At 38.5% G+C, this 25,981-nt stretch overlaps 1 protein-coding gene across 1 annotated transcript in view; it reads right to left on the reverse strand.

Annotated features, from left to right (window-relative positions):
• Nucleotides 1–25,981, reverse strand: part of rundc3b (RUN domain containing 3b) — a 28,439-nt gene extending 2,458 nt beyond the window's left edge. Inside the window, exons 1-9 of the mRNA XM_059339872.1 lie at nucleotides 25,694–25,981; nucleotides 15,794–15,909; nucleotides 13,478–13,611; nucleotides 12,326–12,411; nucleotides 10,326–10,415; nucleotides 8,786–8,866; nucleotides 8,181–8,355; nucleotides 4,962–5,119; nucleotides 1,325–1,471 (exon numbers count right to left, since the gene is read on the reverse strand). Of these exons, the coding sequence (XP_059195855.1) occupies nucleotides 1,325–1,471; nucleotides 4,962–5,119; nucleotides 8,181–8,355; nucleotides 8,786–8,866; nucleotides 10,326–10,415; nucleotides 12,326–12,411; nucleotides 13,478–13,611; nucleotides 15,794–15,909; nucleotides 25,694–25,788 (1,082 nt within the window). The 5' untranslated portion in view covers nucleotides 25,789–25,981. The remainder of the gene's footprint in view (nucleotides 1–1,324; nucleotides 1,472–4,961; nucleotides 5,120–8,180; nucleotides 8,356–8,785; nucleotides 8,867–10,325; nucleotides 10,416–12,325; nucleotides 12,412–13,477; nucleotides 13,612–15,793; nucleotides 15,910–25,693) is intronic.

Here is a 25,981-nt window from a genome sequence, read left to right on the forward strand (position 1 = left end):
GTGTTTGTTACATGGGTGTCACCATGGGTTCTTATGGGTTAAGTATACATATATATATATACACTGACATTTTTGTGCACAATTACTTTTTTTTATTTTGAAAGTGCAGTATAGTGAGAATGATCTTGATATATATATATATATATATATACACACACACACACACACACACACAAGCTTTTATTGCACAATTAAACTATTATACAATGTACACATTCTGGGTTCCTTTTGTGCACAATGAGTCACTGTTTGAACAAAAAACAGGTAAGAATTGTTCCGTCGTTCATCATTAATAATAAATAAATTAATTGATCATTTTATTATTAATTTGACACAGGGGCCACAACAGGGGCCAAGGGCTTCTTCACAGGGGCAGTGGCCCCTTTAGGCCCCTGTGTAGAACCGCCACTGGTTTAACCCTCTGGAGTGCACAGAATCACCAGTGCATAACTTCTTCATGATGTCACAATGTAAAAACAAAGCACTGTCGGGCCATGTCGTCAGCCAAGTAAACCGTAGACAAGGTAAAATATATTTAGTATAAAAATATAGAACTAGATGTCATTCTCATTTTACCCCATTAAATGTTATATTTGCAGCCTGCTTTCACATTTGCAACATTTAAAATTATTTTAAAATGTCATTGTGTTTTGAAACTAAACTTTCTTTTGTTTCTTTTGGGTTCAATGTGTTGTTCCAGTAAGTCAACGTGAAAAAATAATTACAGGTCATATAGTTGAGGCTCTGCTGAAAAAAATGATACCATGGCATGGTAAACATTTTTAAGTGGCTAAATGAAAAGTATTTAAAAAGGACAAAATAGCCCAAGACTCCAAAGAGTTAAAGGTATATTACACAGGACCCCCCCTCCCCAAAAAACCCCCCAAAAAAACAGACATAACTTGCTGATCCTCCATATATTCATATATATTCAATTGAAAACTGTATAAAGACAATATATTTAATTTTCAAACTGATAAACTTTTGCTTCTTAAATATGTATACATTATATATTTTTATACAACATCACATCTATTTTGAATCTGGGGTTGTATAGACTCCTACAACAGTAATCCTTTTCAATTTTTATTTTGAATACATTGTTTGAAACTTGAACTTTCAGCTTAAAATTTTAGTTTTTCAATTGCTTTTTTTCCCTTTAAATTATCAAAACTTTTGTCCCTGATTTCGTTCCATAGATCTGTGGTCCATGTCTGTTCAAAAGCCAAAGATGGTTGTTACATGATTGAATAAATCTTTGTAAATAACTGAGACTTATCAGAAATTAGATTAATAATAATCAGGTGGAAGCTGATCTACATACGTGTCCCACTGTCCCGTGCTCTTCCTGTACAGCAGTGTATCCAAGGCAACCGCGTTGGCATCCAAGGCGACGGGAGACGGCCACTGATTGGTCAGATGAGCCGTCAACTCTTGTCTGGAGCGCAAATCATTGTTTTTCAGCACCGTCCTGAAGACAGAAGAGTTAGAGACAATTTATTGACTAAATTATTATTAGAAAAAGGAGGGGAGTCACTTTAAGTGATAGTTTGAATTTCCCTGGTAGTTTGTGTACACTGCAAAAAAAGAAAAGTTGGGTGAACTAAAAATTTCAAGGCAACAAACTTCGATAAAATTTTAAGTTGGACAATTAAACTAAATATTTTAAATTTTGTTTTTGCGTTTGCTTAACTCTGAATTCAGATTTTTGTCAACTCAACTGTAAGTTGTACTAACTTATAATTTTACATTATTTTACATTCTAAGTTATAACTAGAAAATTTCCTCTGGGGGAAATTTCGAAAGGGCCACGGGTGTGAAAGGTGCCGGTGTGTGTACACTATCATGAGATTCTTCAGAGATTTCAAACAATTAATACTAGTAATGTTATGATACTATATAATATACAAGGAGCACACCTACAACAAACATTCCTCTTCAAGTATTTATTTATACAGCAACCTATGCCCTTTAACCTCAAAATGTGTGTGTGTGTGTGAAACATTTGTATCTGGAGGAGTGTGCGCGCTTACGCGCGCATATGTGTGTGTGTGTGTGCTTGCGTGCGTGTATCTTTAACTGTTATTACATTAAATGACCAGTGTGTGTGTGTGTGCGTGCGTGTATCTTTAACTGTTATTACATTAAATGACCAGTGTGTGTGTGTGTGTGTGTGTGTGTGCGTGTATCTTTAACTGATATTACATTAAATGACCAGTGTGTGTGTGCGTGCGTGTATCTGTAACTGTAATCACATCAAAGCATCAAAGCGTTGGGGTCGACCCAACTTTTTTTTTTAAGAAAAATGAAAAAAATAGCTTTGTTAGAGCGATCTAAAAAAACAGTTAAATCTCACTTTTTCCGAAATCTTCCTGCGTTTTTAATATGGGACCCAATGAGGCTGTTGGTGGTTTTGGTGGCGCATCTTTGCGTCGTTCGCCCAAATTATAACTCTGACAGCTTTACCAGAGGATTGTGAGTGAGAAGACAAATTTTCCTACATTTCTATGTATAAATTATTTCTGTAGAGTGGAATTTGCGGCCTGGAGTGCAGTTTTCAAATTTATTTTTTGACAGTTTTACCTCTCCCTCTACACTCTGAGTGATGACATCACACACTCTGACACGAACATTCCGTGCAATACACACCCATTATAATCTCAGAATTTCTCCAAAAATGATCATGGTCATTGAACAGGGATTGATAAAAAACTATATGACCTATCGAAACGCAAAGTAATACACCAATACACAAGACTTGTGTCTACTGTTTAAAGTTTAAATGGAGTCTCTAGGTGAAATTATGCCGGAGAAGTAGACGTCTGAAAATCTTCAATTAATGTTCTTTTTTGCTCATTTTCTTTCGGCCGTCCCATTCATTTCAATGCAAAATTTTGGGCAGTTTTTCGCGACTTATGTCGCGAAAAATTCATATTCCGTAGAGAAAAGTAATAGCACACCGATCCCGATCAAACCGCACGTTTTGATATATAATTTGACTAGTAGCGGGACGAAATTGCGTCCGGAAGAGGAATAAGAAGAAATCCACAGTATAACAGTAGTGCTCGGGGCTTTGCCCCGAACACTGGTCCCTACAGCTATTGCTGTATGGGACCAGTGCTCGGTGCGATTGCCCCGAGGCCCTAATAACTTTTAATCCTTACTTCTGCAATGTGCTGAAGTGGCACGATTGTAACGCCGCTATGAAATGTTAGCTAATGTTGCGACCACAATTTTGAGTTAGCATTGATACGCTAATGGCTACTCTTGTAGCTGTAACAAGCAGCGCCGCTAGCATCAGTTAGCCGCTAGCATCAGTTAGCCGCTAGCATCAGTTTGCCGCTAGCTTTCGCTAATGACTGAATTTCACCGCTTTCCGGCATTTCACAACAAAGAAATAAGAGCTAGCAGAACTATTGTCCCTTGTTGTGAACCCCAACTTAAAGATATAAGTAACAACAACTCACCAACTTGTTTTTGAGCAGACAACTGGCTTCCTTTGTTGTGCTAACTTACATTATTGCTCTAAATGTCAATAATTTATATTTCCAAGTTTTACCAACTTAAATCACTGTTTTAGGCCAAAAAATACAAGTTGGCTTTTTTGCAGTGTAGGTGTAAAAAAACACATCAATGTCTTTATATAGGATTTTTTTATAGATTTCGATCAGATCTCTACTCAGCCTGGGCCCTTCTGCGACCTGGCAACCGTAATAGGTTAAATAATTCACCCATCAATATCTAAATATTTGCTATTCTAGTGTGTCTTGCCTGGTTTATTTCTCCCCCCTCTCTTTATCTATTTATCTGATTGTTTTTTGGGATTCCTTTTTGGGGAAAAGCCCTCTGGTGGAGTATGATTTCGATGTTACATCATTCCCACCATTGTTTCTTTTCTGTTATTCCAAGCTCTTTTATTTATATTTTCCCTCTCTTGAATTCTACACTGTCCAGCGCTTAAATAAAACATTTAAAAAAAAAACTTTTGCACCCTGCCTGTTGCGGCTGGAGTTGTGTTTGGTTTGTCTGGTGTTTCTTCTTTGTCTCCTTTCCTTGTCTGCTCTAAAGGATCGCCTCCTGCACCTCCTGCAGGTTGCCATGAGTTGTCAGGCACACCTGCGATCGACTATGCAGAAGGTTAAATAGAGTGAAGGCCCAAACAGTCACTCTGGTTGCTCACCTGACTGTTGTGAGTTGTCTGTGTATGGTGTTTGTGCTAGTAGTGGTTCTGTGAGTTAGTGGAGACTCCAAGTCGTGATTGTAAGAGGTGGTACATACATTTAGTATTTTTTGTTTGGTTTGCCACTTTCTGTTATGGGAAAGTAGTTTTGAGTTTGTCATTGGTACCTTATTTTCTTCTATTAATAAATAATTTACTTTTGCATTTACTCCGTTTACCCGTTGTATTCCCTTTTTACCCTGGGTTTATTAACATCAGTGGTTACTCCCTTGCCCTAGAAACTGGGGACCTAACACTGCCATATATGCCCACACTTTTAGTCTCTACATGCTCTGACTCAACTGTCATCCTCACAGTTCCTCTGCCTGTGACTCTCTCTCAGCGCCTAATGTCACTTTGCTTTTCGCTCCATTGGCATCTGAAAACATCCACTGACTCATCACACTGGCTCGAGTTTGCAGCTTCATTTCCAGAGACTGTGACACAAATCTTCTTGATGGACTTTTAAATTAGTGATCAAACAGAGACAAGGGTTTTCTTCACTGATTAGAACATTAATTCAAAGCCGGTGCAGCTTTTCCGTTTTGGCTAAAAGCAGCGATTGATTTCAACAACGTGCAAATAACAAACCACCTGCAAACCTCCAGGCTTCTTGCTGCGTCCTGAATGTCAAACTCACAGCTGGATCTGATGCAAAGTCCCCTCCATCTCACTGTCAGCTTCTTTAAATGCACCAACAAACACACACATACACACACTCGCACGCACAGGATAAACTTACAGTTGGTCCTGCAGTTCCAGTACGATGTACTCGAGCTGCTCTTTCTCCACTGTGTGGGAGAGGTGTGTGTCTGCTAGGCTCTGCTGGAGAGCTTTGTTATGAGATACAGCCTCTGACAGCTGGGCTTCTCGGAGACGGACCAGCTCTTCCAGGTAACCCTGAGTAGAAAAACACACACTCTCTGTTTCCCATTTGTTTGTCTAATGAGATAGCACATTTTATTGTCATTGGGATGCAACAAAATTATGTTTGGTAACTTTCCGTGCTGGCAGCAGTAGAGAACAGGAAAAAAAACAAGATATTGTAAATAATAAAAAAGGTACTGGGCAAGAAGTCAGTGTAAAATGTTGAGGTGCATTTGGGGTTGAGTGGTAATATTTATAGCCCTCAACAGCTAGAATGGAGGCTCAACTCTGGAGGAAAAAAGCTGTTTTTCAGACGTTTTTTAGGGGCTTTAATGGTTCTCTTTCTCCTTTCTAACAGCAGGGAGAGAAGCAGAGTAAAGCCTGGGTGAGTCGGTCCTGACTGATGCAGCTAACCTTGTTCTGTAGACAGATGAAATATATTGTGTCCAGCTTTGGGAGCGCAGGTTCCATAATGTTCTGTGCTATTTTTAACACCTTACCAAGTCTTTCCGGTTTCCAGCAGTGCAGCTGGCAGCGCGGTACAGTAGCAGAGGATGCTGAAAGGGAAGTTTGTATTCAGATGTGATCCGGAATTTCAGCGACATCACGCTGTGGTGACCAATCACGCAACCAGCAAATTAATGAAAGTTAAAAAACTATGAAGATAAGAAACAAAGCCCAAGCACCTGCCCTCCGCTGCCCAGGTGTGTGTAATACCTGACTGCATGGACGCTCGTATGGGGAATTTTTCAATGCACAGTCCCTCTGTCTGAATGCTTCACACATAACTTCATAACTTCACACAAAATGGGCCACTGAAGAGACAAAGTGACACTCCCACACCATTGCACAGCCCTGTAGCTAGTGCTTCAGTTGTCTCTGGAAGAAAAGCCTCTGTTGAGATTTCTTCACCAGGTGGGAGGTAATAAGGGGCCATGGTAGATCCTGAATCTCCTGAAGTCTACAATGATCTCCTTTGTGTTCATAAAATAATTGTGTTTCTTTGTGTTGATTCCAATAATCTGGTCCAAAACACAAAAGGAGATCATTGTGGATAATGTCACACCTCCTCTCTGTAGTGTCTCTCCTCATTGTATGATATACATCCCACTGTAGTATAAAGGCGTGTTTCCACTGAGAACTTTTTGAGTACTTTTTGGAAAGTGGCTGAGTGTTTTGGCTCCGCCCACTAGTCAGTTCCCCTCGGCCTCTGTTCCCATACAGGTACTTTTGTAGCGGCTAACCGACAGAGTTTGAATATGACGATAATAATTCTGCAACACTTACGTGATTATTCAGCGTCAATTTTGACCATGACGTCGACGCAACACTAACAACAGACCGACGCAGGAAGTCTAAACAGTCGTGACATCAACATGGAAGAAGAGGAGATGGTTTCTTTCCATTCTCTCGTCTCAATCTGCTCTGCTAATTTCTTTTAAAAATGGCGCTGTTTTGTTGTGGCTGTGTCGAGTTCTACTCACGTCATACTCCGCCTCAGCCGTAGCCAATCAGCGTCGACTAGTTAGCAAGGTTATTATAGTTAACGAAAACTAACAAAATAACGAAAACTAAAATTGAAAAAACATTTTCGTTAACAGAAATAACAATAAAAACTAGAGTTTTTTCAAAAACGATAACTAACTGAAACTGTATTGTGTGGTTACAAAACTAAAAAAAATGAAAATGTCCTTAGTTTTCGTCTTTGTCAACTTTTTTCATACATAATTCAGTTTTTCTATTTCAACATGCAGGAACACATGGTAAATATGTTTACTGAGACTGGGATGTCTACACTCCAACCAAAATACAAAACTAAGGGCTAAGATGGATAAACCAAAGGAAATGAAGGCACATACCCATTACAAAAAAACTAAAACTAATAAAAACTAAACTAAAACTAAGCATTTTCAAAAAATAAAAACTAAACTAAAACTAGCAAACTCACTCTAAAAACTAACTAAAACTAACTGAATTTGAAAACAAAAATTCACAACGAAATTAAAACTAAAACTAATGAAAAATCCAAAACTATTATAACCTTGCTAGTTAGATACTAGACTAGTTAGTTCAGCACCTGAGCTGCTAACCGGTGAAGTTGGGTGGATCTTGGGTGGATCATAGCGGCTCACTAGAAGGAAAAGTACCGAATGGAAACGCACCTTTAGTCTTGGGTGATGAGAGTGAAGAGGGCTGGACCGAGCACACAGCACTGCACTGGTGTTTTATGGTCTTTGAACACACCGCTGTATAAACACACTTCTTAATTCTTTGTTTTGGCTCAAAGCGAATCACTAAATTGGGCAGTCCGTGGCCCAGAGGTTAGGAATCGGGCTTGTAGCTGGAGAGTCGCCGGTTCGAATCCCAGTACTGACAGGTCTAGGAAGTGCCCTTGAGCAAGGCACCTCACCCCCCTGCACAGCTCCCTGGGCGCAGTAATGTGCTGCCCACTGCTCCTTGCATGGTGTGTTCACTTGTGTGTAAAAAAGGATGGGTTAAATGCAGAGGTTGAATTTTCCCATTGTGGGATTAATAAAGTAATCTTCTTCTTTCTTCTTAAATGGAGAGTAGAGACTGCAGCAGGTCCATCATCAACTGAAGCAACATAACAGACGCCGATAAATAATAAATCAATAACAATACAATAAATAACATCAAGCTGTTCACCAATCTAGCCTCTCACGATAACACAGATATTGTGGAAAATGTCACATTTGCATATATTACCATCCAATTTGTTTCTCCCAAAATAACAGTAACATTAAACAAACACACACATATGTGGGTGTTTCTGCAACTACGGTCACTTTTGACTCTCCCAAATTCAAAAAAATCAACCTCGATGAAAAAAAATCATAAATTATCAGTAAGCAAAAAAAAATAATAATAATATGGTGTAGAGTAATGTTTATGCTTCATAAATTGTATTAAATCACATTTTTTTGTTTTTATTTTTCAATGTCAATATGTGCAATAACACTGTGTATGTATTTATCAAGCACCATAGGACAAATTTTAACATAAATCCAAAATTTCACTGCTGGGACTTAAAAATGCCCGTGGTTGCAGAAACACTCATATATAGATATAGTACCTTCTGCTCCAGAGCCATTCGGTACTTCTGCTCAAAGCGTTTGCACTTGGTGACCAGGTTGCTTTGCTCGGTGAAGATGGAGGCGGCGGTTGCCATTTTATCGGGGGTGCTGCCTTCACTGCCGCTGCTCCCAAGCGTCCTCATCTCCTCCTCGTCGCTGCTGATGCTGTCTGCACTGCACAGGGGACCAGGGAGACTCATATGAGTCCACATCAAGGCAAACAGCAGCATGTTAGGCCCCCTGACCACAGCTGAAGTCTTGGCTTCAAAGTTAAAACTTTTACATTATTTTAATAAATGTGCTGTAGATAACAATGAAAATATAGGGATCATTTAAATGTATAGCTGCTCGATTATGGAAAAAAAAAAATCACAATCGCAATTATTTTGGCTGAGTACGCATTGGCTTTAGAAACATCATGCATTAATTGAACTATAGGGGGGGGAAAGTCTGTAGCAGTGAATTTTCTTGCACTTTAAATATAATTAAACTGAAAACAAAAAAAGAAAAACATAAACAAAAATACATAATAATAATAATAATATTAATAATAATAAACAATACATCAATATAAAGAGAGTGGGAGATGTTTGACCTCACTTACTTCTGAGTGAACTTCAGGTACGGCGTGTAGTCGATGACGGCGGGGCAGCTGCCGTCCAGACCCTCGCCCTTCAGACAGAAGCTAGAAGACGGGATGGAAATCAAAACACCACATTTACACAAATGTGACATACTTAAAAAGCTGTGTAGACAGACTCACCAGCAGCTATTCTCAACCTTGGGGTCGTGAGATGATTTCTGGGGGTCGCCAAATCATTTTGGAAGTCAGCTCTGTCTCCACTGTGTTAAAGTGTTCATTTGTTAATGTGTTTTAGTCCTTTGGTCATTTAATGTATTTTTTTTGTAATTTTGTGTCTTTTCTGGTAATTTTGTGTCTTTTTTTTAATCATTTTGTATCTTTTTTTTATCCTTTTGTGGTCAATTTGTGTCTTTTTTTGGTAATTTTGTGTCTTTTTTTGATACTTTTGTGTCTTTTTTGGTCATTTTGTGTCTTTTTTTGTCATGTTGTGTCTTTTTTTAGACAATTTGTGTCTTTTTGGTCATTTTGTGTCTTTTTTGGTCATTTTGTGTCTTTTTTGGTCAATTTGTGTATTTTTGTGGTCAATTTGAGTCCTTTTTTGCCTAATTTTATGTATTTTTTGGGTCATTTTGTGTCTTTTTTTATTCTTTTTCTGTCATTTTGTGTCTTTTTTAAGACAATTTGTGTCTTTTTGGTCATTTTGTTTCTTTTTGGGGTCATTTTGTGTCTTTTTGCGTCATTTTGTTTCTTTTTTGGGTCATTTTGTGTCTTTTTTTGGTCAATTTGTGTATTTTTGTGGTCATTTTGTGGTCAATTTGAGTCCTTTTTTTGCCTAATTTTATGTATTTTTTGGGTCATTTTGTGTCTTTTTTTGATCTGAACTGTGCGCATGAAATTGTGTTCAGTGAGCAGGGGTCACTGACAACATGCATGTTAAATTGGGGGTCGCGACTCAAAAAGGTTGAGAGCCACAGCTCTACAGAACTTTCTTTCTCACTCCATCACATTATTCTGCAAATAAAGCACCTGCAGCTTAGGCAGCAACTCTTTGTTTAGCCTCTTTGTTTCTGGGGTAGTTGCTTTAAAAACCCGTAAAAATGGTGATTGGCAGCCTGCTGCACTGTAATTTACTGAAGTCACGACTTGAGATGTTGATGCATGAGTCAGACACACTTAAAAATGGCTAAAGTTTCATAAATCATATTCATCAATCATAAAAGAAGGACATTGATTCAAAGTGTGCTGTCATCAGAACTGACTGAAACGCACTTTGGAGGTTATATGTGCACCATAATGATGAACTAAATGTTCTTGTCTAGCTCCTATATATTATTTATGATTTAACCTAAAAGGTATTTCTATTTCAGTCAAGGTGAGCAGATTCTTATTCCATCCAGGCTCTCCTTTTCTAATAACGTGAAAGCTTTTTGGATCAGCCTCAACAGTGTGAAAGGTATTGTTACTTTTACGATGACATATTTAATATAGACAAAGCTTTACACTGACACGAGGAGAGAACACTGAAGAGTAACTAAGAGAAGCAGCAGAACGTGGTTATTACCTGAAGTCAATGGTGTTGAGCCCGATGAGTGTGTCGGCCAGCAGCCCCGCCTCCTCCCCCAGCATGATCGCTCCGTCCTCGTAAAACCTCCTACAGGCAAATCAAGTCAAATTCATTTATACAGCAAGTTAAAACCAACATAGCATTGGCAAGTTAACTGTTTAAACTGTTAAAACTTTTCTAATGAATGTAGAACAAAATAAAAGATTACAAAAAACAAAAATAAGAGCGAAAAAGGTATTTAAAACATGTATGCCTTGAGTTTTGTTTTAACAAGTGTCAATGTTGGGGAACATTTGATCAGAGGTGGAAGGCTCTTCCAAAGCTTTGGAGCTGGGACTGCAAAAGCACGTTCCCGTTCCCGCCAACCTCAATCACAGAACAGTTAAAGAGATTGTTGTGAGGATCCAAGATCTTAGAGTTAGGCTGAATCCCATTACCACCTCTTACCCCGAACCCTTCCTCCTCCGCCTTTTTTTTGCTCGTTCGTGTGAGCAGTAGGGCTCAATTCTCATTCAGGCTAAGGGCTCGGGCCAAGGCGTAGGGCTACGTAGACCTTGAAATTAAGCTTCCGAAGGACCACACTTGAAAGGGAGGGCTTTGGAGCCATTTAATTCTTGTAAGTATGAGGGGCAGGGGAAGGGGTGGTGATGGGATCCAGCTTGAGTACGGGCAGAGATTTACTGAAATGTACAGGGGTTACATCTTGAAAACAAATAAAAGACTCTTGATATCCATCCTGTATTTGTCAGGTAACCAGTGCAGAATGCTACAATCAACATACGTCAACATTTCTGCGCACATTATTGATTCTACTCCTCCAGGTCGAGATATCCAGATACGACATTACAGATCAGAGCTGCTTTGGTAAAAGGCTACTTGATACAACACAGTCAAGTTTAGCATCCTGTTCAAGCAGGAGGCCTCAATGGAAAATATTGTCAACAGAAAAGTGTCTCAGAGTGTCAGGTTTTATAGCGCAAAAAAGAAGAAAAGTAAAAGTTAAGAGGCTTTTTTACACTAACAAGGATACAGTTCTTTGAAATAACAATGAACATTTATTGCAGTCATATTTAAAATATTATTGTGCAAAAAAAATGTCAATTGGCAGCTTCAGTGCAAAATAATTTGAATCACTTCCATCTTTAAACAATATTACTAGAACCTTATTTTGAAGGAACTGACAAAACCTTTGATTTGTAAATGGTTTGTAAGGCAGGAGACCTTAACCTGCTTCCTCAGTAGCTTCTTCTTTAGTTGTAGTGGTGATGCCAACATTAATACACAGAAGTGGAAATTTATAGAAAAGTTAAAGAACATCTCGATCTCAACAGGTTTTTCAAATCATAAAGAAGCATAAGCTTCAGCTCCAAAAAACTCCTGCTTTTTTATACTAAAGAAAAGGTCAAACATTTAGAGGATGTCATTTATAGTTACACTGTAAAAAATAATCTGTTTAATTTACCGTAAAATTCCGGCAGCTGTGGTTGCCAGAACTTCACCATAAAAATTACAGTGAGTGGGTTTTCCACTGTAAATTTAATCAGCAAAAACTGTAATTTAGACTGAATATTCCTGTTATTTTTAGGGTAATTGTGTCATTCATTCACACATCATGGAATATCTCCATAAATTTTGCATGAAAATGTTATATTTTACAGCAAAACTGTGTGTTTTATGCTATTCTTTGATTTACGGTAATTAAAAATGTCTAGTGTCTATTTACGCCCTATTTCTGATGTATTTGACAGTGTTTTACTGTTATTTCTACAAACATTTTTTACAGTGTAAGTTATGACATGTTTACTGGTTCACCTGACTTGACATTAAATCAGGATGTATGTGTCCCCTGGACTAAAATGTGTTTGATCTAAATCTAAATGATCCTGCAGCATGCAGAGAGATCCTTTCTGAATGCACCTGATTTGATTAAACATCTATAACTGTAAGTTATAGTCAGTATAGAGTCAATGTACAGTGTATGAGCACAACATTAAGACCTGGTGGTTTTGAGGTCCCTCAGTGCAGATGAGATGTATTCTGATAATCTTTTCTCCATCAGGACCACTCTGATCCACGCCCGGCCCTGCACAGAGAGAAGCAGTAACAGTGAGCTTATAGAGTTCATGACCTGAGAGAGTGTGAGTGTTCCCACCTTCAGCCTGATCGCAGATCAATATTAGCTTCAATTGTTTGTTCTTTTACCCACAGGGTGAGACTGAGTCACGTTTTATGGGCATGAGTGTTCAAAGGGGACTTTTTTTTTTTGTCCCCTTTGTTCTTTTTTTTTTTTTTTTTTGAGGGATAATCCAAAGTAAACTAAAATAACAAACGCCTGATTGTGCAGTCTGTGTGAGCTGTTGGTCAGAATCAAGGTTATAATAGTTTTGGATTTTTCATTAGTTTTAGTTTTAATTTCGTTGTGAATTTTTGTTTTCAAATTCAGTTAGTTTTAGTTAGTTCTTAGAGTGAGTTTTCTAGTTTTAGTTTAGTTTTTATTTTTTGAAAATGCTTAGTTTTAGTTTAGTTTTTATTAGTTTTAGTGTTAGTTTTAGTTTTTTTGAAATGGACTATATGTTGGGTGCGAGATTCAAAGAGGTCATAATAAATGTTTCCTTTATTTCCTTTGGTTTATCATCTCAGCCCCAATAAGGTTATTAACTCTTACAGTTCTGGGTGTTTTGAATTTTGGTTCGAGTGTAAACATCCCAGTCTCAGTAAACATATTCACCATGTGTTGCATGTTCAAATAGAAACACTGAATTATGAATGAAAAAAGTTGACAAAAATGAAAACTAAGGACATTTTCACTATAATTTTAGTTAGTTTTAGTTAGTTTTGTAACCACAAAATACAGTTTCAGTTAGTTATCGTTTTTTAAAAAACTCTCATTTTTATTTTTATTTCAATTAACGAAAATGTTTTTTCAATTCTAATTTTCGTTATTTTGTTTCCGTTAACTATAATAACCTTGGTCAGAATACGCCTGGACTCACACTAGAAGATGTAGAGTCAAACTCATTAATTATATCTTTAAATTTTGCGCTAAATTAAACATGACTCTTTTATGGAATGCTTTGGAGATTCAAGTTATTTTCTTCCCTCCTACCTCGGGTAATTAAATCTGATCCCAAGACAGTTTTTATCCTCACTTTAGCTCTCGATGATCGCACGTTCTCCATGCTCTCGATGCTCCGGATGCAATTATGAGGGACTTTACTGCAGGCAGCTTTTAAGTAATCCCAGAAACTCCGAGGACTCTCATAGCCAAACCACGTTGTCTGACCTGAGAGAGAAAAGAGACAGAAAAATAAGATATAATAAATATAATAAAATGCTTTAAACTGCATTTATAATACTTGTAATTTCAAAGATGCACAGCAGGTTTGTAATCAAAGGCCTTTTTTTTACCCAGAAACTATATTGAATTGAAAAAAAAAAAAAACTGAAATCAGTTAGTGACTGTTAGGGGTAATGTAAAGAAAAGAGTCCAACTTTCTGGAGAAAAAGACCTTAAATATTGGTCTTTCACAGGTTGGTATTGTTTAAACACTGTCGGCCCACATAATGTCTTTCACAGGCTGTGGCAGACTCAATTTTAAAGCTTTGTGGAGAAACCAGTGTCATGAAATTGGATTATCTAAAGCTTCCAATCGTATAAACCATTCATGACATTTTGTCTGATAGGATAGAAACACTCCAACATTCGGCTAAATTTTGGTGAGGGAAAAAACTGGCATGGCCACTTTAACCCTTTGATGCACAACATGGGTCTAAAGTGACCCGACTGAGGTTTTAACTTTCTATATTTTTGCAATAAATTAATTTCATCATTCAGTATTCCAGGTTTTCCTCAATCAATTTGTTTTTGGTCATTTCTTACTTTTTGAATAAAAACCCTTTTTGTATCAATACGCTTCTAATGCACAACATGGGTCAAAAATTTCATTATGGGGGTCTTGTGTGTATAATTTTAAGGAAAAATGAATTTAATACATTTTGGAATAAGGCTGAAACATAAAAAATGTGGAAAAAGTGAAGCGCTGTGAAAACCTTCCAGATACACTGTATGTGACAAAATGATACATAAACATGTTAAATATATTAAATATATGAGTGTGGAAAGTAACTATTTGAAACAAATTACTATCATTATAGTATTAGGTCATTTAGTTTTAAATCAAATTTGGATGAATTAGTCATTTTTGACCCATTGTTGTGCATTAGAAGTGTTGTCCATATGTTGTGCATCAAAGGGTTAAAAGGGGTTCCTTGACCTCTGACCTCAAGATATCTTGTTAATAATCTCATGCAGTTTGTGGTAAAAATGATACAGATTTTCTTACGCAGTACAAATGTGCTATTTTGCCTATTTTATTTGAACATTTCTGCATACTGGGGTTCCTATTTCTCAATACTGAGAATATTTCCATAAAACAATCTCAATAAAAGGAAACGAGATGCTCATCACCTCCTTCACTTGTGATTTAAACCAATGAGTCACTTCAATTTCACATTATAATTTTGCATATTTTTCCATATTCTCCTTTTCCCTATGGGTCGATGATACAAAGACAGTTGTCTGCTTCTTGTTCCCAGCTGAGGACCATCGTCACATATCACCGCTCTCTTTCTCTCTCAAATATCAAGAATAATGTTACATTCTGCAGTTAAAATATTACACACATGTTTATCGGTTAACCACATGCATGTGGATGATTGCTTAAGGTTTTTACTAGTGGTGTCAACAATAATCGATTCGGCCATGCATCGAAATGCGGGGCATGCACGATTCAGCATTGATGCCGCAAAGTGCCATAATCGATTATGTTTATTTCCTGGCCTCCAGTGGAAAGTTGTGGGGGACAGGGTGGGAATTTCACACTCTAGCCTTGTTTGATCATTTGAATATTCAAATGAGCCATGTGTTGATGCGCAGCACAGGTAAGCTAGCGGGACAAGCTGTTTTGATATGTTGTGACTGAAGTATGTGGTAGTATTAGACAGAACTTAACATTTACGTTTTTATAGAAAGTACTATTGATAGGTAATTACCATTGTATTTGCCTATTGAAAGTCGACTCTTTAACGTTACATTTTTGCGTCATGAAAACTAGCGCAAACGTCTTCCCTACCTCAGGGACAAGGGGTCGACATTTAGCTGATGTAAATTTCACCTCAGCAGGTTCCTTTTTTATGGCAGGGAGGAGGCATTTCTCTTTCCTTACTTTTAGATGAACTCAGGCATTTTGCCATCTTTTCAAAATATAGCCAATAAAATCTATTGTTATTAGGCCTATCTGACTGCTTGTATTGCCTCATGACTGACGAAAAATGTCCCTTGTGTGCAGTATAATTGTGATGCATCGCAATGCATCGTAGAATCGAACTGAATCGAATCGTTACCTGGTGAATCGTAATCGAATCGAATTGTGAGGGCAGTGCCAATGCACACCCCTAGTTTTTACCTTTGAGTCGATGACTGAGGATGTGCTCCAGGATGGAGACAAAGTTAACGAACTCTGGAGATGTGTCATCTATCGTCTCAAAACAGGAACGGTCCAACAGAGTCTTCACTGAAAACCTGAACACAACAGAAGACACACACACACGAGTATTAAAATTGATGAGTGGGCCTGTAGCTAAAAGGTCAACATTGGCAGGAAGGAGTCTAATGAAGAGATGCTACTGTTTGCATGTAACTGTAAAGCAAGGAACCTCTGTGTGTGAGTGAGTGTGTCTTTTACCCAGTCTACTGTTGCTGGGGACCCACAGACGTGCTTTTCTTTATATTTTTGATGTTCTTTGCAATGTCACATCTCCTGAATGCTTCGTGCTATTGTAACCACATTTGGTGGATGTGTGTAGATATGATGTCCGAGTAACTGTGACAAATTTGGTGCCATTTTGCCAATAGTTGGCACTGTAGCAGCAATATCTAACTATTACACTGCAAAAAGGTGTGTCTAAGGCTACGTTTACACGAGGACGGTCTGAACAGAAGACGCAAAAGTGGCGTCGCGTCTTCACTTTTTATTCCTCGTTTAGCATTTTCGGGAGGAAATCTGCTGCATACGGTGACGCAAAAGTGTGTGAAATTTGATTGTATGCAGCCAGGCGGCATCACTTAAAGCGATAAGAGCATCTTTGGGCATGCGGATGTTTTCACGCCACACATTTTCATCAGCTACTCCTTCCACAAAGTTCTCCACCATCACTAGATCTCCCAGGTCTCGTCCAAAGCCAAACCAAAATGTGATGGAGGTAATTCCAGATCCTTCTCTGTTCACTAATACTATCTGTACATGTCCTGTACATTTGGTGGAAAGACTCCTGTAAGTTTATTAGAGCTGCCAGAGCAGCTTGAAGGTCCCACCATGGAAATAATCCACGTTTCTTTATTTCCTGTACTGGAGCATGTATGTGACGTACACACATACGTGACGTGAGCAGATCAGATCAGAGTTTTGTGTCTTGTCAGTGTAGACGACACGCTACGGAGGAGAGGATTTAACTTTTCCACTTTGGAGGGTGGTTTCAGATTTTTGCGTTTTTAAGCCCCAAAAACTCCGTCACCGTCTAAACGAAAGGCACTTCTGATGAAATATTTTGTCGTTTTTACCCGTAAGCGTCCTGGTGTAAACGGGGCCACAAAAAACAAGATAAAAACACGAAAGCTGAGGGAAATTATCTTGCTGCATGTAAAAGATAATTTCACTTGACAAGATTTCTTGAATTAAGATTGTTAAATCCAGAAATAAGCATGTGGAACACTTAAAGTAAGAAATGAATACTTAAAACAAGATAAATTATCGAACACTTCTAAATCTACGTTTTTTTTTATCTTGGTAAGAACCAAATAATTTGCAGTATAAGGAAGGAATATCTGTCCGTCTTTGACTGTTATTTGCATATCTCAACAAGCGTTCATAGAAACAGCTTCACACTTGGTGCGCCTGTTGCCTGAGGGAGTAAAGTGTTAAGTTTTAAGTTTTAAGCTTATCGGATGAGCTCTTCTCAAGAATGCTGCAAGTGGCGCTACCGGGAAACTAGCAGTCTGCCCACTCTGAACAGGTACATTTCCAAACATGATGCAAGCAGCAATACCTAAAGCTAAACAACTGGTTTCCCCCACTAACAGGCATTCCCCAGTTGTGGGAATTGTAGGATCCAGCATTTTTGTTAAACATAGTGCTGGGCAATTAATCGTAAATTAATTGAAACTGACAAACAACATTTGGGCTTCCGGGAAGACAACACAGAACAAAAAGAAGTCAAATGTAAACACTGTGGGAAAACTGTTTGCAAGAAATATAAGTTATATATTTTCTACTGTTTTAGAGAAGTTGATTTATACTTAAAAACTAAAATGTGACATTTTCATTTCAATCTATGCTTTGATTTCCATTAGAAAAATATTCAATTAATTACCACAAAATAAGTAATCCATATGTGTTTCCTTGGGTTTTAATCACAAAGATATGCACTCTTTCAATAGAAAAACAACATCCCAGCTTTAATAGTTGAGCATATTGACAGTAGAGACCATGTCAGTGAACTTTGGGGGCAAAAAAACAAAAACAAAATAATCGTTCATTAATCGTAAATGAGGTAAAATGTTTAATCTTGATATTCTAGTTCTAGTTCTAGTTCAGCTTTTATTTCGAACATGTGCGAGTAACACAACAAAGCAAACACAAAAACAAATACATCCAATGAGAATAATCAAAACAAAAAAAAACAAAAAAATAGCAATAGTCAAAACAAACGCTGTAATGTGAACGCAACATATCCGATATTGATTGGAGGTTGCCCAGAGTTAAACATTCTAAAAAAGTGAGGAAATTTTGGTCCCTGCTGTCTTTTCTGTGTCCCCAAACTTTATGGAAGCAAGTGTCCCTTTAAATATGCAAGATTTCTATTCCCATTTCTCTGCACTGACATCACAATGCCACAATGACAAAACAGTTTATTTGCTGCTGTCAGATCCCAGACTGAATGATGATGAAGACACACTCCGACTGCTAATGCACATTTTACCAAATGAACATCACAAACAAACAAACAACCAAAACAGAAGAGTCGTAATGGACACAACACAAACAAACTGTTCATTTTCTTATTTTGAACTTGTCATTAATTACACGACACAGAAAATAAACACATCTGGCCTCCATGGTTATTATGAGGCTGTGATTAATATCCCGTGATGAAAACAGTCATAATGTGCCGCCCACTGTAACAGTCATGTGCCCCGTACGACTCGGCCTAATCTGCTTTCGACTAATTAGACAGGAAGGAGAGTTAATGAACGAGGCTGTAATGTGTGGTGTGTGTGTGTGTGTGTGTTGTGCAGATTCTGCCAAATTGTGTGCAGTCCTTAACGGCAGCTAAATAATCTGACTTCATCTTTTTCTATCTCGTTGCTTAGCAGCAGGGTGACCACAGACTGCATACTTCCTGTGCAAAAAGATGAAAACTGATAGATTTCATCTTATTTCCAAAAATAAAAGGCAGATTTTAATCACATATCAGGCATAATCATTTTCAGACAACCCTGCTCTCCACTGAAATGTAGACTGACGTCTCCTCTCTGTGTCGAATTTATTGCACTTATCGGCTCAGTAGTTCATTTTTAAACATTCAATGTGCAAAAATAAAATGTGACATACCCTAAAATAAACTGTAACAGTAAAACACTTTCGCTATATGCTGCTGCAGATCACAAATGAGTGCATGAGATTAAACTTCAGGTGCACCTGCAGCAGAATATATATATATGAATCCTCATAATGTAATTATTAGGATTATGGATTATGGATTAGGATTATCACTATTTTATTTCATAATTTCTTATTTGGTGTTTTACTTGTGTAATTTTGTTTTTTTTCTCAGATACATATTTATCTAATAATGTTGGATGGAGCCTGTCTTCCCCTTTCACTCTAAATATCTCTACTGTCAATAAAGCTACAAAATGCGCAAAAAATATCTTTTAAAAAAAACTGATGCTGACCAAAGTGCCAAAACAAATACTTAAATAACTGTGAGACAAAATAAGAACAATTTCACCATTATATTAATAATTAAGAGGCTTATTCTATGAAGGTGGGCTTTTAAAAGTGCCGATAGATGTGTCATTGATTGATCTCTCCATTTGATGAAGTGTCTTTCGGCTCAGAGAGTCTGAGATTTTAATAGGTTGGGGGGGGGGGAGGGTGTTTGTTTCTATGTTTTGTTATCTTTTTATTATCATTATTTTATTTTGTCCTTTCTTTTTTATGTAAAGCGCTTTGTGTTGCATATCGCTTGTATGAAAAGTGCTATACAAATAAAGTCTGATTGATTGATTGATCACACTCACAGCTGTTATAACTTCAAATGTGACTCGTGAGGTTTTCAACAGGAGAAATCAGGCACACAGTACTGTGGGGTTATTAAGGTGGTTGAAGTCGTTGGAGGCCTCTGTTGCTAAGCGATGGACAACATAATCGACATTCCCTTTCAGAAAATAAAGGTGAATGAAATGTCACTGCTCTGCTTATGAATGAGGGACGTTACGAAAAAATGACATGATGGACTTGTGATGTGATTTCTGAGGGAAATGTACATTTTATTCATGATAAATAAAACAAGCTTTTTATTAATACATCCATATAAAAAAAAATGTTCTCTATTATTTTTTTCACAAATATCAATATATGACCGTACTGTTCTTTCTATGCTAAAAACCAATAATATAATATTTTTTTTAAACTTATATTTTAAACACCAACACACAGGACACCATTAGAGTTTAAAGTTTTTCGACTGTATAGATTATTTCTTGCTGAAGACATTCTGACGTGTCACAGAAGGAGAAGCAGAGGTGTGAAAATTTAGATAAAATTGTGTACAGACTGCTTGTTTTCCACCCGAAAAATCAATCAATCAATCACATTTCATTCAGAAAACTGTGTGCTTGGGTAGGTAACAGCACACGGCCTCTCAGAAAGCACTCTTCTCTCAGTCTAGAAAAAAACATGTCCTCCTATTCTTTATGAAACCTCAAAGCCACTGAAGCAGTGCTTTTGATATTTTTATCCCTGTGATGAAATGATGAAGGATGAACACCCTCTGTTCTCTATTAGTGCTTTGAATTTGATGACTCCAGCAAATTCCCAGCACAGCCCTGCCCAGAAGAGGTCTAATGAGCCACAGTAAGTAAAAACACTTGTGCAGGTTTGCAGGGTAAATAGAAAGAAGTGGGTCTTAAAGGGACAGTCTGATGAAACATTTAGTCTAGGCTATAACATTTTAACTGCTGTACCTTCCTGTCTAACAACCCTTTCTGAAGGTAAACTGAAGCCGTTATCTGTGCTCTCGTCAAAGCCACCAGACTCCGTTGACAAAAACAGTAATTTTACCTTTCAGAAGGCAGGAGTTGCTACTCTACTGCTGCCTCCATTGTTTAGTTTGTTTGAGTTATTATGTGACTTTGGTGTTTTAAAGGATTAGTTCAGATTAACCAAAGTCATTCAGAGTGGCTTTATCAATTATCAAAGCATTATTAAATCTTGTTCAAAGCTGATACAATGACTTGTCATTGTAGAAAAGCCACTAACTCTAGCTTTGTTCTATTCAAGTCTCTAAATAAGCACCAAAGTGTAGGGCCTTAAAACTAGAAAGCTACATTGATTGCAGTTGTTGTTATTATTGATTACAGCCTTCCTTTTCTGCCGTGACATGTCAAAATGTCTTCAGTAAAAAATAAACCTCTATTGAAATAGGTCTGGCAAACTAAGAGTGCATCAACAAAATCAGCTGTAAGGTTATTTAGGTTCTCCAGCCTGTCTAACAGAAGGCTGAGTGCACCAGACATGAAGGAAAAGCTGATTGAGTGAACATTAAAAAGAAGTGTCGATTTCAGCAGAGAAGGCTTAAAGAGACAGAGTGACATTTATCACAGCATCACAAACAACTTAAGAAGCTTATTTGGCTGAAAACTCACGATCTGATATCTGGAGAAAGAAAAGGTGTTTTGGACTGGATAACAGATTAGTAGATTTAAAAAAAAAAAAAACAACAACAACAACTGGCATCTTTTCAATAACAGGTGTGTAGCTCAGCTGGCAGCTGCAACAGAGTCTTCTTGCTTTCCTCTCACTCACTCCCAGCAGAGATCTACACCTTAGTCAAAGCTTAGACCCCCTAACAAGCAGCCGCCTGCCACTGCACCAGTCGATACAACCTCACGCTGTGCAGAAAACTCTGGGAACTTTGAATCCTAGTGAGGATCCACAGGTTTCCAAGGATGTATTGTAAAACAGGCATAATTATACAAAAGGGCGGCTGTGGCTCGGTTGGTAGAGCGGTCGTCTTCCAATCGGAACGTTGGCGGTTCGTTTCCCGACCATGGCAGCCTACATGTCGAAGTATCTGATCCAAGATACTGAACCCCAAATTGCTCCCGATGCTGCGTTCATCGGTGTGTGAATGAATTCCAACATGATCTCACAGAAATCCGTGAAATAGCCACGGATTTCGCTTAACTCAAAATCCGTGGAATAGCCACGGAATCGCTCAAATTTCCGTGAAACTGACGCGGATTTCGCTACAATGCAAGTTAATGACAGTCATATCCCGTGGCTATTCCAACATACAAAGTGATTATGTACATTCACGGAGTGAATATTTAGAAAATAAAACATATATTTCTCGCTAGAAATGTGATCAAAATCCATTTTTATGCAGAAACTAAGTCAAAATATTGATTTTTCACTAAAAATGAGAGAACTGTCCGCCATGTTTTTTGTTCTGACCGATGGGACCTTGAAAGTCATGTGACTTGGAACAAACCAATAGCCACGGGATATGACTGTCATTAACTTGCATTGTAGCGAAATCCGTGTCAGTTTCACGGAAATTTGATCGATTCCGTGGCTATTCCACGGATTTCTGTGAGACCAGGTTGATGAATTCCCAATGGTGGCAGGTGGCACCAGTCACCTCGGCCACCAGTATGAATGTGTGTGTGAATGGGTGAATGAGCGCAGTGTGTAGTGTAAAGCACTTTGGATAAAAGCTATAAGATATAAGTGCACCCCATTTATCTTTAACCAAAAGGAGACATCCAGAAGTTACGTGGAAAATACTACACTCAATGTTCTATTTGTTACATAAAGACACAGTGGACTAAAGGGGTCCTGAGCAGAGATTGACGTGCCAGCTTTCTGTTCTTTGTTTTGGTAGCCGGGCCAGTCATGTGTACATATGTGAATCCCTCCTTTTGGAACTGCTGACCCTCCCCATGTTCACGTCCAAAAAAGAGCCAGTGCCGCCTCTTTTTCTTCTTGAAGCTCAGATCTCTGGACATCTGCAGTAAGATGCTGCAGATGTTTTATCAGTCTGTGGTGGTAGTGTGTTGTTTTATGCGGCAGTCTGCTGGGGAGGCAGCATCACACACAGAGATGATCAGACTGGTCTAAAGAGCTGGTTCTGTGGTTGGAGCCAGGTTGGACACACTGGAGGAGGTGGTGGAGAGATGACCTGTCAACATGTTGGAGAACATCTTGAAATACCCGGATCATCCGCTAACCAAAACCTTTATGGACCAAAAAAACAGCAGTGGACGGCTCCTCTCTCTCCGTTGCAGGACGGAGAGATTCAAAAGATCCTTCTCTCCTAACGCCATCAGGCTGTCTCATTCTAACAGAGCTAACAGACTAACTGAATTTCCCCTTTGGGATAAATAAAGTAATTTTGATTGATTTGATTTGTCATATAGGAGCTGTGTGCAGGCCATCAGGCTACGGTCACACATCCACGAATGCAGGCCAGGGACTACTGCATGCCCAGACGACTCTCGTGCTGAATGTGGGCAGTGCAGGATGTAACACACACTGAAAGAAGTTTGCAGTCTGTTTGAGGTGTTGCAGTTGTCGGCTTTGCAGCGAGAAAATGTTTACCAAAGAGAAGTGAAAAACTTTCTGGTGTTGTCTCAATAAGAAAACTACAGCCAAGTGGGGTGAACCACACACACTTATTTGCTGTTTGTTGAGGCTGTAAGTTTGCCGGTCAAAGTTCACTAATGTTGAACTCCATGATGCAAAGATGCAAAACTTACTTTGCCACTGAAAGCAAAGTCCCCTCTTCAGCCTTGAATGGAAGGCGAATATGTTCATTTCATGTGTGACTGTGCCTACAGACTGAATTTCGTTCTAAATCTTTAAATAAAAAGTTGCAACAAGCCAATATAGATTATACCACATATGTTACTAAGGCTGCAAATTATTGATTGCTGATATGCTTGATTCCTAATTTTGTCCATAAAGTCAGAAAAATAGTATAAAATAATGAAGGCTTATATTTTTTTGGTCTGACCAACAGTCAAAAAACTGAAAATATAAAGTTTACTGGCATAAAAAACAAATAAAAGCATCAAATTTTCACTTCTGAGAGGCTGTAACCAGAGAATATTTGGCATACTGGTTTGAAAAAATGACTGAGATGATTCACCAATCTGTCAGTCAGTTCATCCGAAAACATTTCAGCTCTATTGAGCTGTCTCACAGTGTGGAAGATGAGTTCAAATAGGGAAGATGGATAGAAGCGGTTAATTTTCTCTGTTTCGATCCTTATTTCTTTACTTCCACTAATATTTCATCTTTGGTTCATTCATTTTGCCAATCTGCCATCACTTATCTCATTCATTTTCCCTCCTCCGCCTGAGCTAATTAGCAAGTTGATGTCTGGTGCGGAGGCAGAAAGAGAAGGAGAACGGAGCAGAGTGGTCAGCCAGGAGCACCTGCGTCTAATTACTCCCTTTACATCTGATTCAGGCGTTAATAGAGGAAGCACAAACGCACCTGAAACCATCCCGAAACCTGAAAATTAGACTTTTTGAAAACAGCAGCTGGAGCAGGTGTCACACGATCAGTTAGTTTTCTCTGTTACACTTTCTTGGTGCCAAAATAAAGAATGGGAAGGAAAAAAACGCCTCCATATCTTCTCTTTTCTCTGACCTTTTCTGCTCCTTTGTGTCAAACGCACCACTGGGACTGTCAGTCAGCAGCTGACATCTGCCAGCAGCTCTGAGAGGAACACAGATCAATACTCAGAGCGCCTTTTACCTCATCTGACAGGGAGAGGAGGAGAAACAGGCAGCCGACATGTGTGTGCACATCAGCATCCATCTATTCATCTGTCGACCATGCTCCATATTTATCAACCAGCCTATCATTCATGAATGCACAAAGGACTGAATGAATGAAATGTCCACTATTTCCTAGACCAGCTATTCTCAACCTTGGGGTCGGACCCCAATTGGGGTCGCGAGATGATTTCTGGGGGTTGCCAAATCATTTTGGAAGTCAGCTCTATCTCCACTGTGTTAAAGTGTTCATGTGTTTTAGTCTTTTTGGTCACTTAATGTCTTTTTTTGGTCATTTTGTGGGGGTTTTTGTTTGTCATTTTGTGTCTTTGTGTCTTTTTTGGTCATTTTGTGTCTTTTTTTAATCATTTTGTGGTCAATTTGTGTCTTTTTTTGTCATTTTATTTCATTTTTTGGTCATTTTGTGTCTTTTGTTGGTCATTTTCTGTCTTTTTTTGATCATTTTCTGTCTTTTTCGGGTGATCTGAACTGTGCATGTGAGATTCTGTTCAGTGAGTGGGGGTCGCGGAAAACATGCATGTTAAATTGGGGGTCGCGACTCAAAAAGGTTGAGAACTACTGTCCTAGACTATATTCAACAAACGCTTTCTAGACTCAATATCTTTATATTTGAGTTTCAGGCTATAAAATTAAAACTAAAAAAAACACTTATCTACTTTAATTATATTCCTGGCAGTGTGGAGGAGAGTCTAAAAGTGTCTTTAAACCATCACTAAGGGAAATTACATTACATTACATTGGTGGCTAATCCAATATTTTTACTGAGGTGGGATTGTGATGGAAGAATTTGGGCTGCTGACTTGAGTATTTCAAAAATCCTGAGTTTAATCCTGATTATGAGGGTAATTAAAAGTGAAATGTGATTGCATTAATGTCTAATGGAAGCTGTCTGTGGTGGGCGTGAATGTGTGGTGTGAGAGAATGAGAAATGCATTTACCTAATGTGCCAAAACACATGATGAAAGCATTTACCTGTGGTCAGCCAGATGCATATTTTAATATTTTTTAAATAATATTTGAATGCATCTCACCCTGCGGACAGAGGATGACTTTCTTCTGGGTGCATATGAAGTCATGTTTTTAAATATAGATGGAGTCCAGGGTTGCAGTTTAAGCTAACCTCAAACAAATGCCTGAGATATTATTATCAGTGCAGAGATCTGCCTCCTGGTTCATCCTTCCTGTCACAAGATAAAAGAAGAGAGGGGTTTCCCACCTGCACACCGTCAGCAGGTTCCTCCTCTCCACCGCGGCGCTCCTGCCCGCTCCCCGCTTACGGATGAGATGCAGCCCCACGCCGAGCGACGCCATCCCCGGCCCGTGTCCGTGGCTGCGGGCGGAGGCGGTACGTAGTCCCCGCTCCGCTCCCTCTGCACCAGGGCAGGACCAGCTGAGGAACACACGCTGCTCTGCTGGAGGAGGGGCCGAGGATAAAAGACATGAACTTCAGTCAAGTCAAATGTTGTATTACTTCCGACTGGAAATTTCAAAATAAAGGCTCGTA

The sequence above is a fragment of the Centropristis striata genome, chromosome 8, assembly GCF_030273125.1.
Source record: "Centropristis striata isolate RG_2023a ecotype Rhode Island chromosome 8, C.striata_1.0, whole genome shotgun sequence".
In the NCBI taxonomy this organism is placed as follows: domain Eukaryota; kingdom Metazoa; phylum Chordata; class Actinopteri; order Perciformes; family Serranidae; genus Centropristis; species Centropristis striata.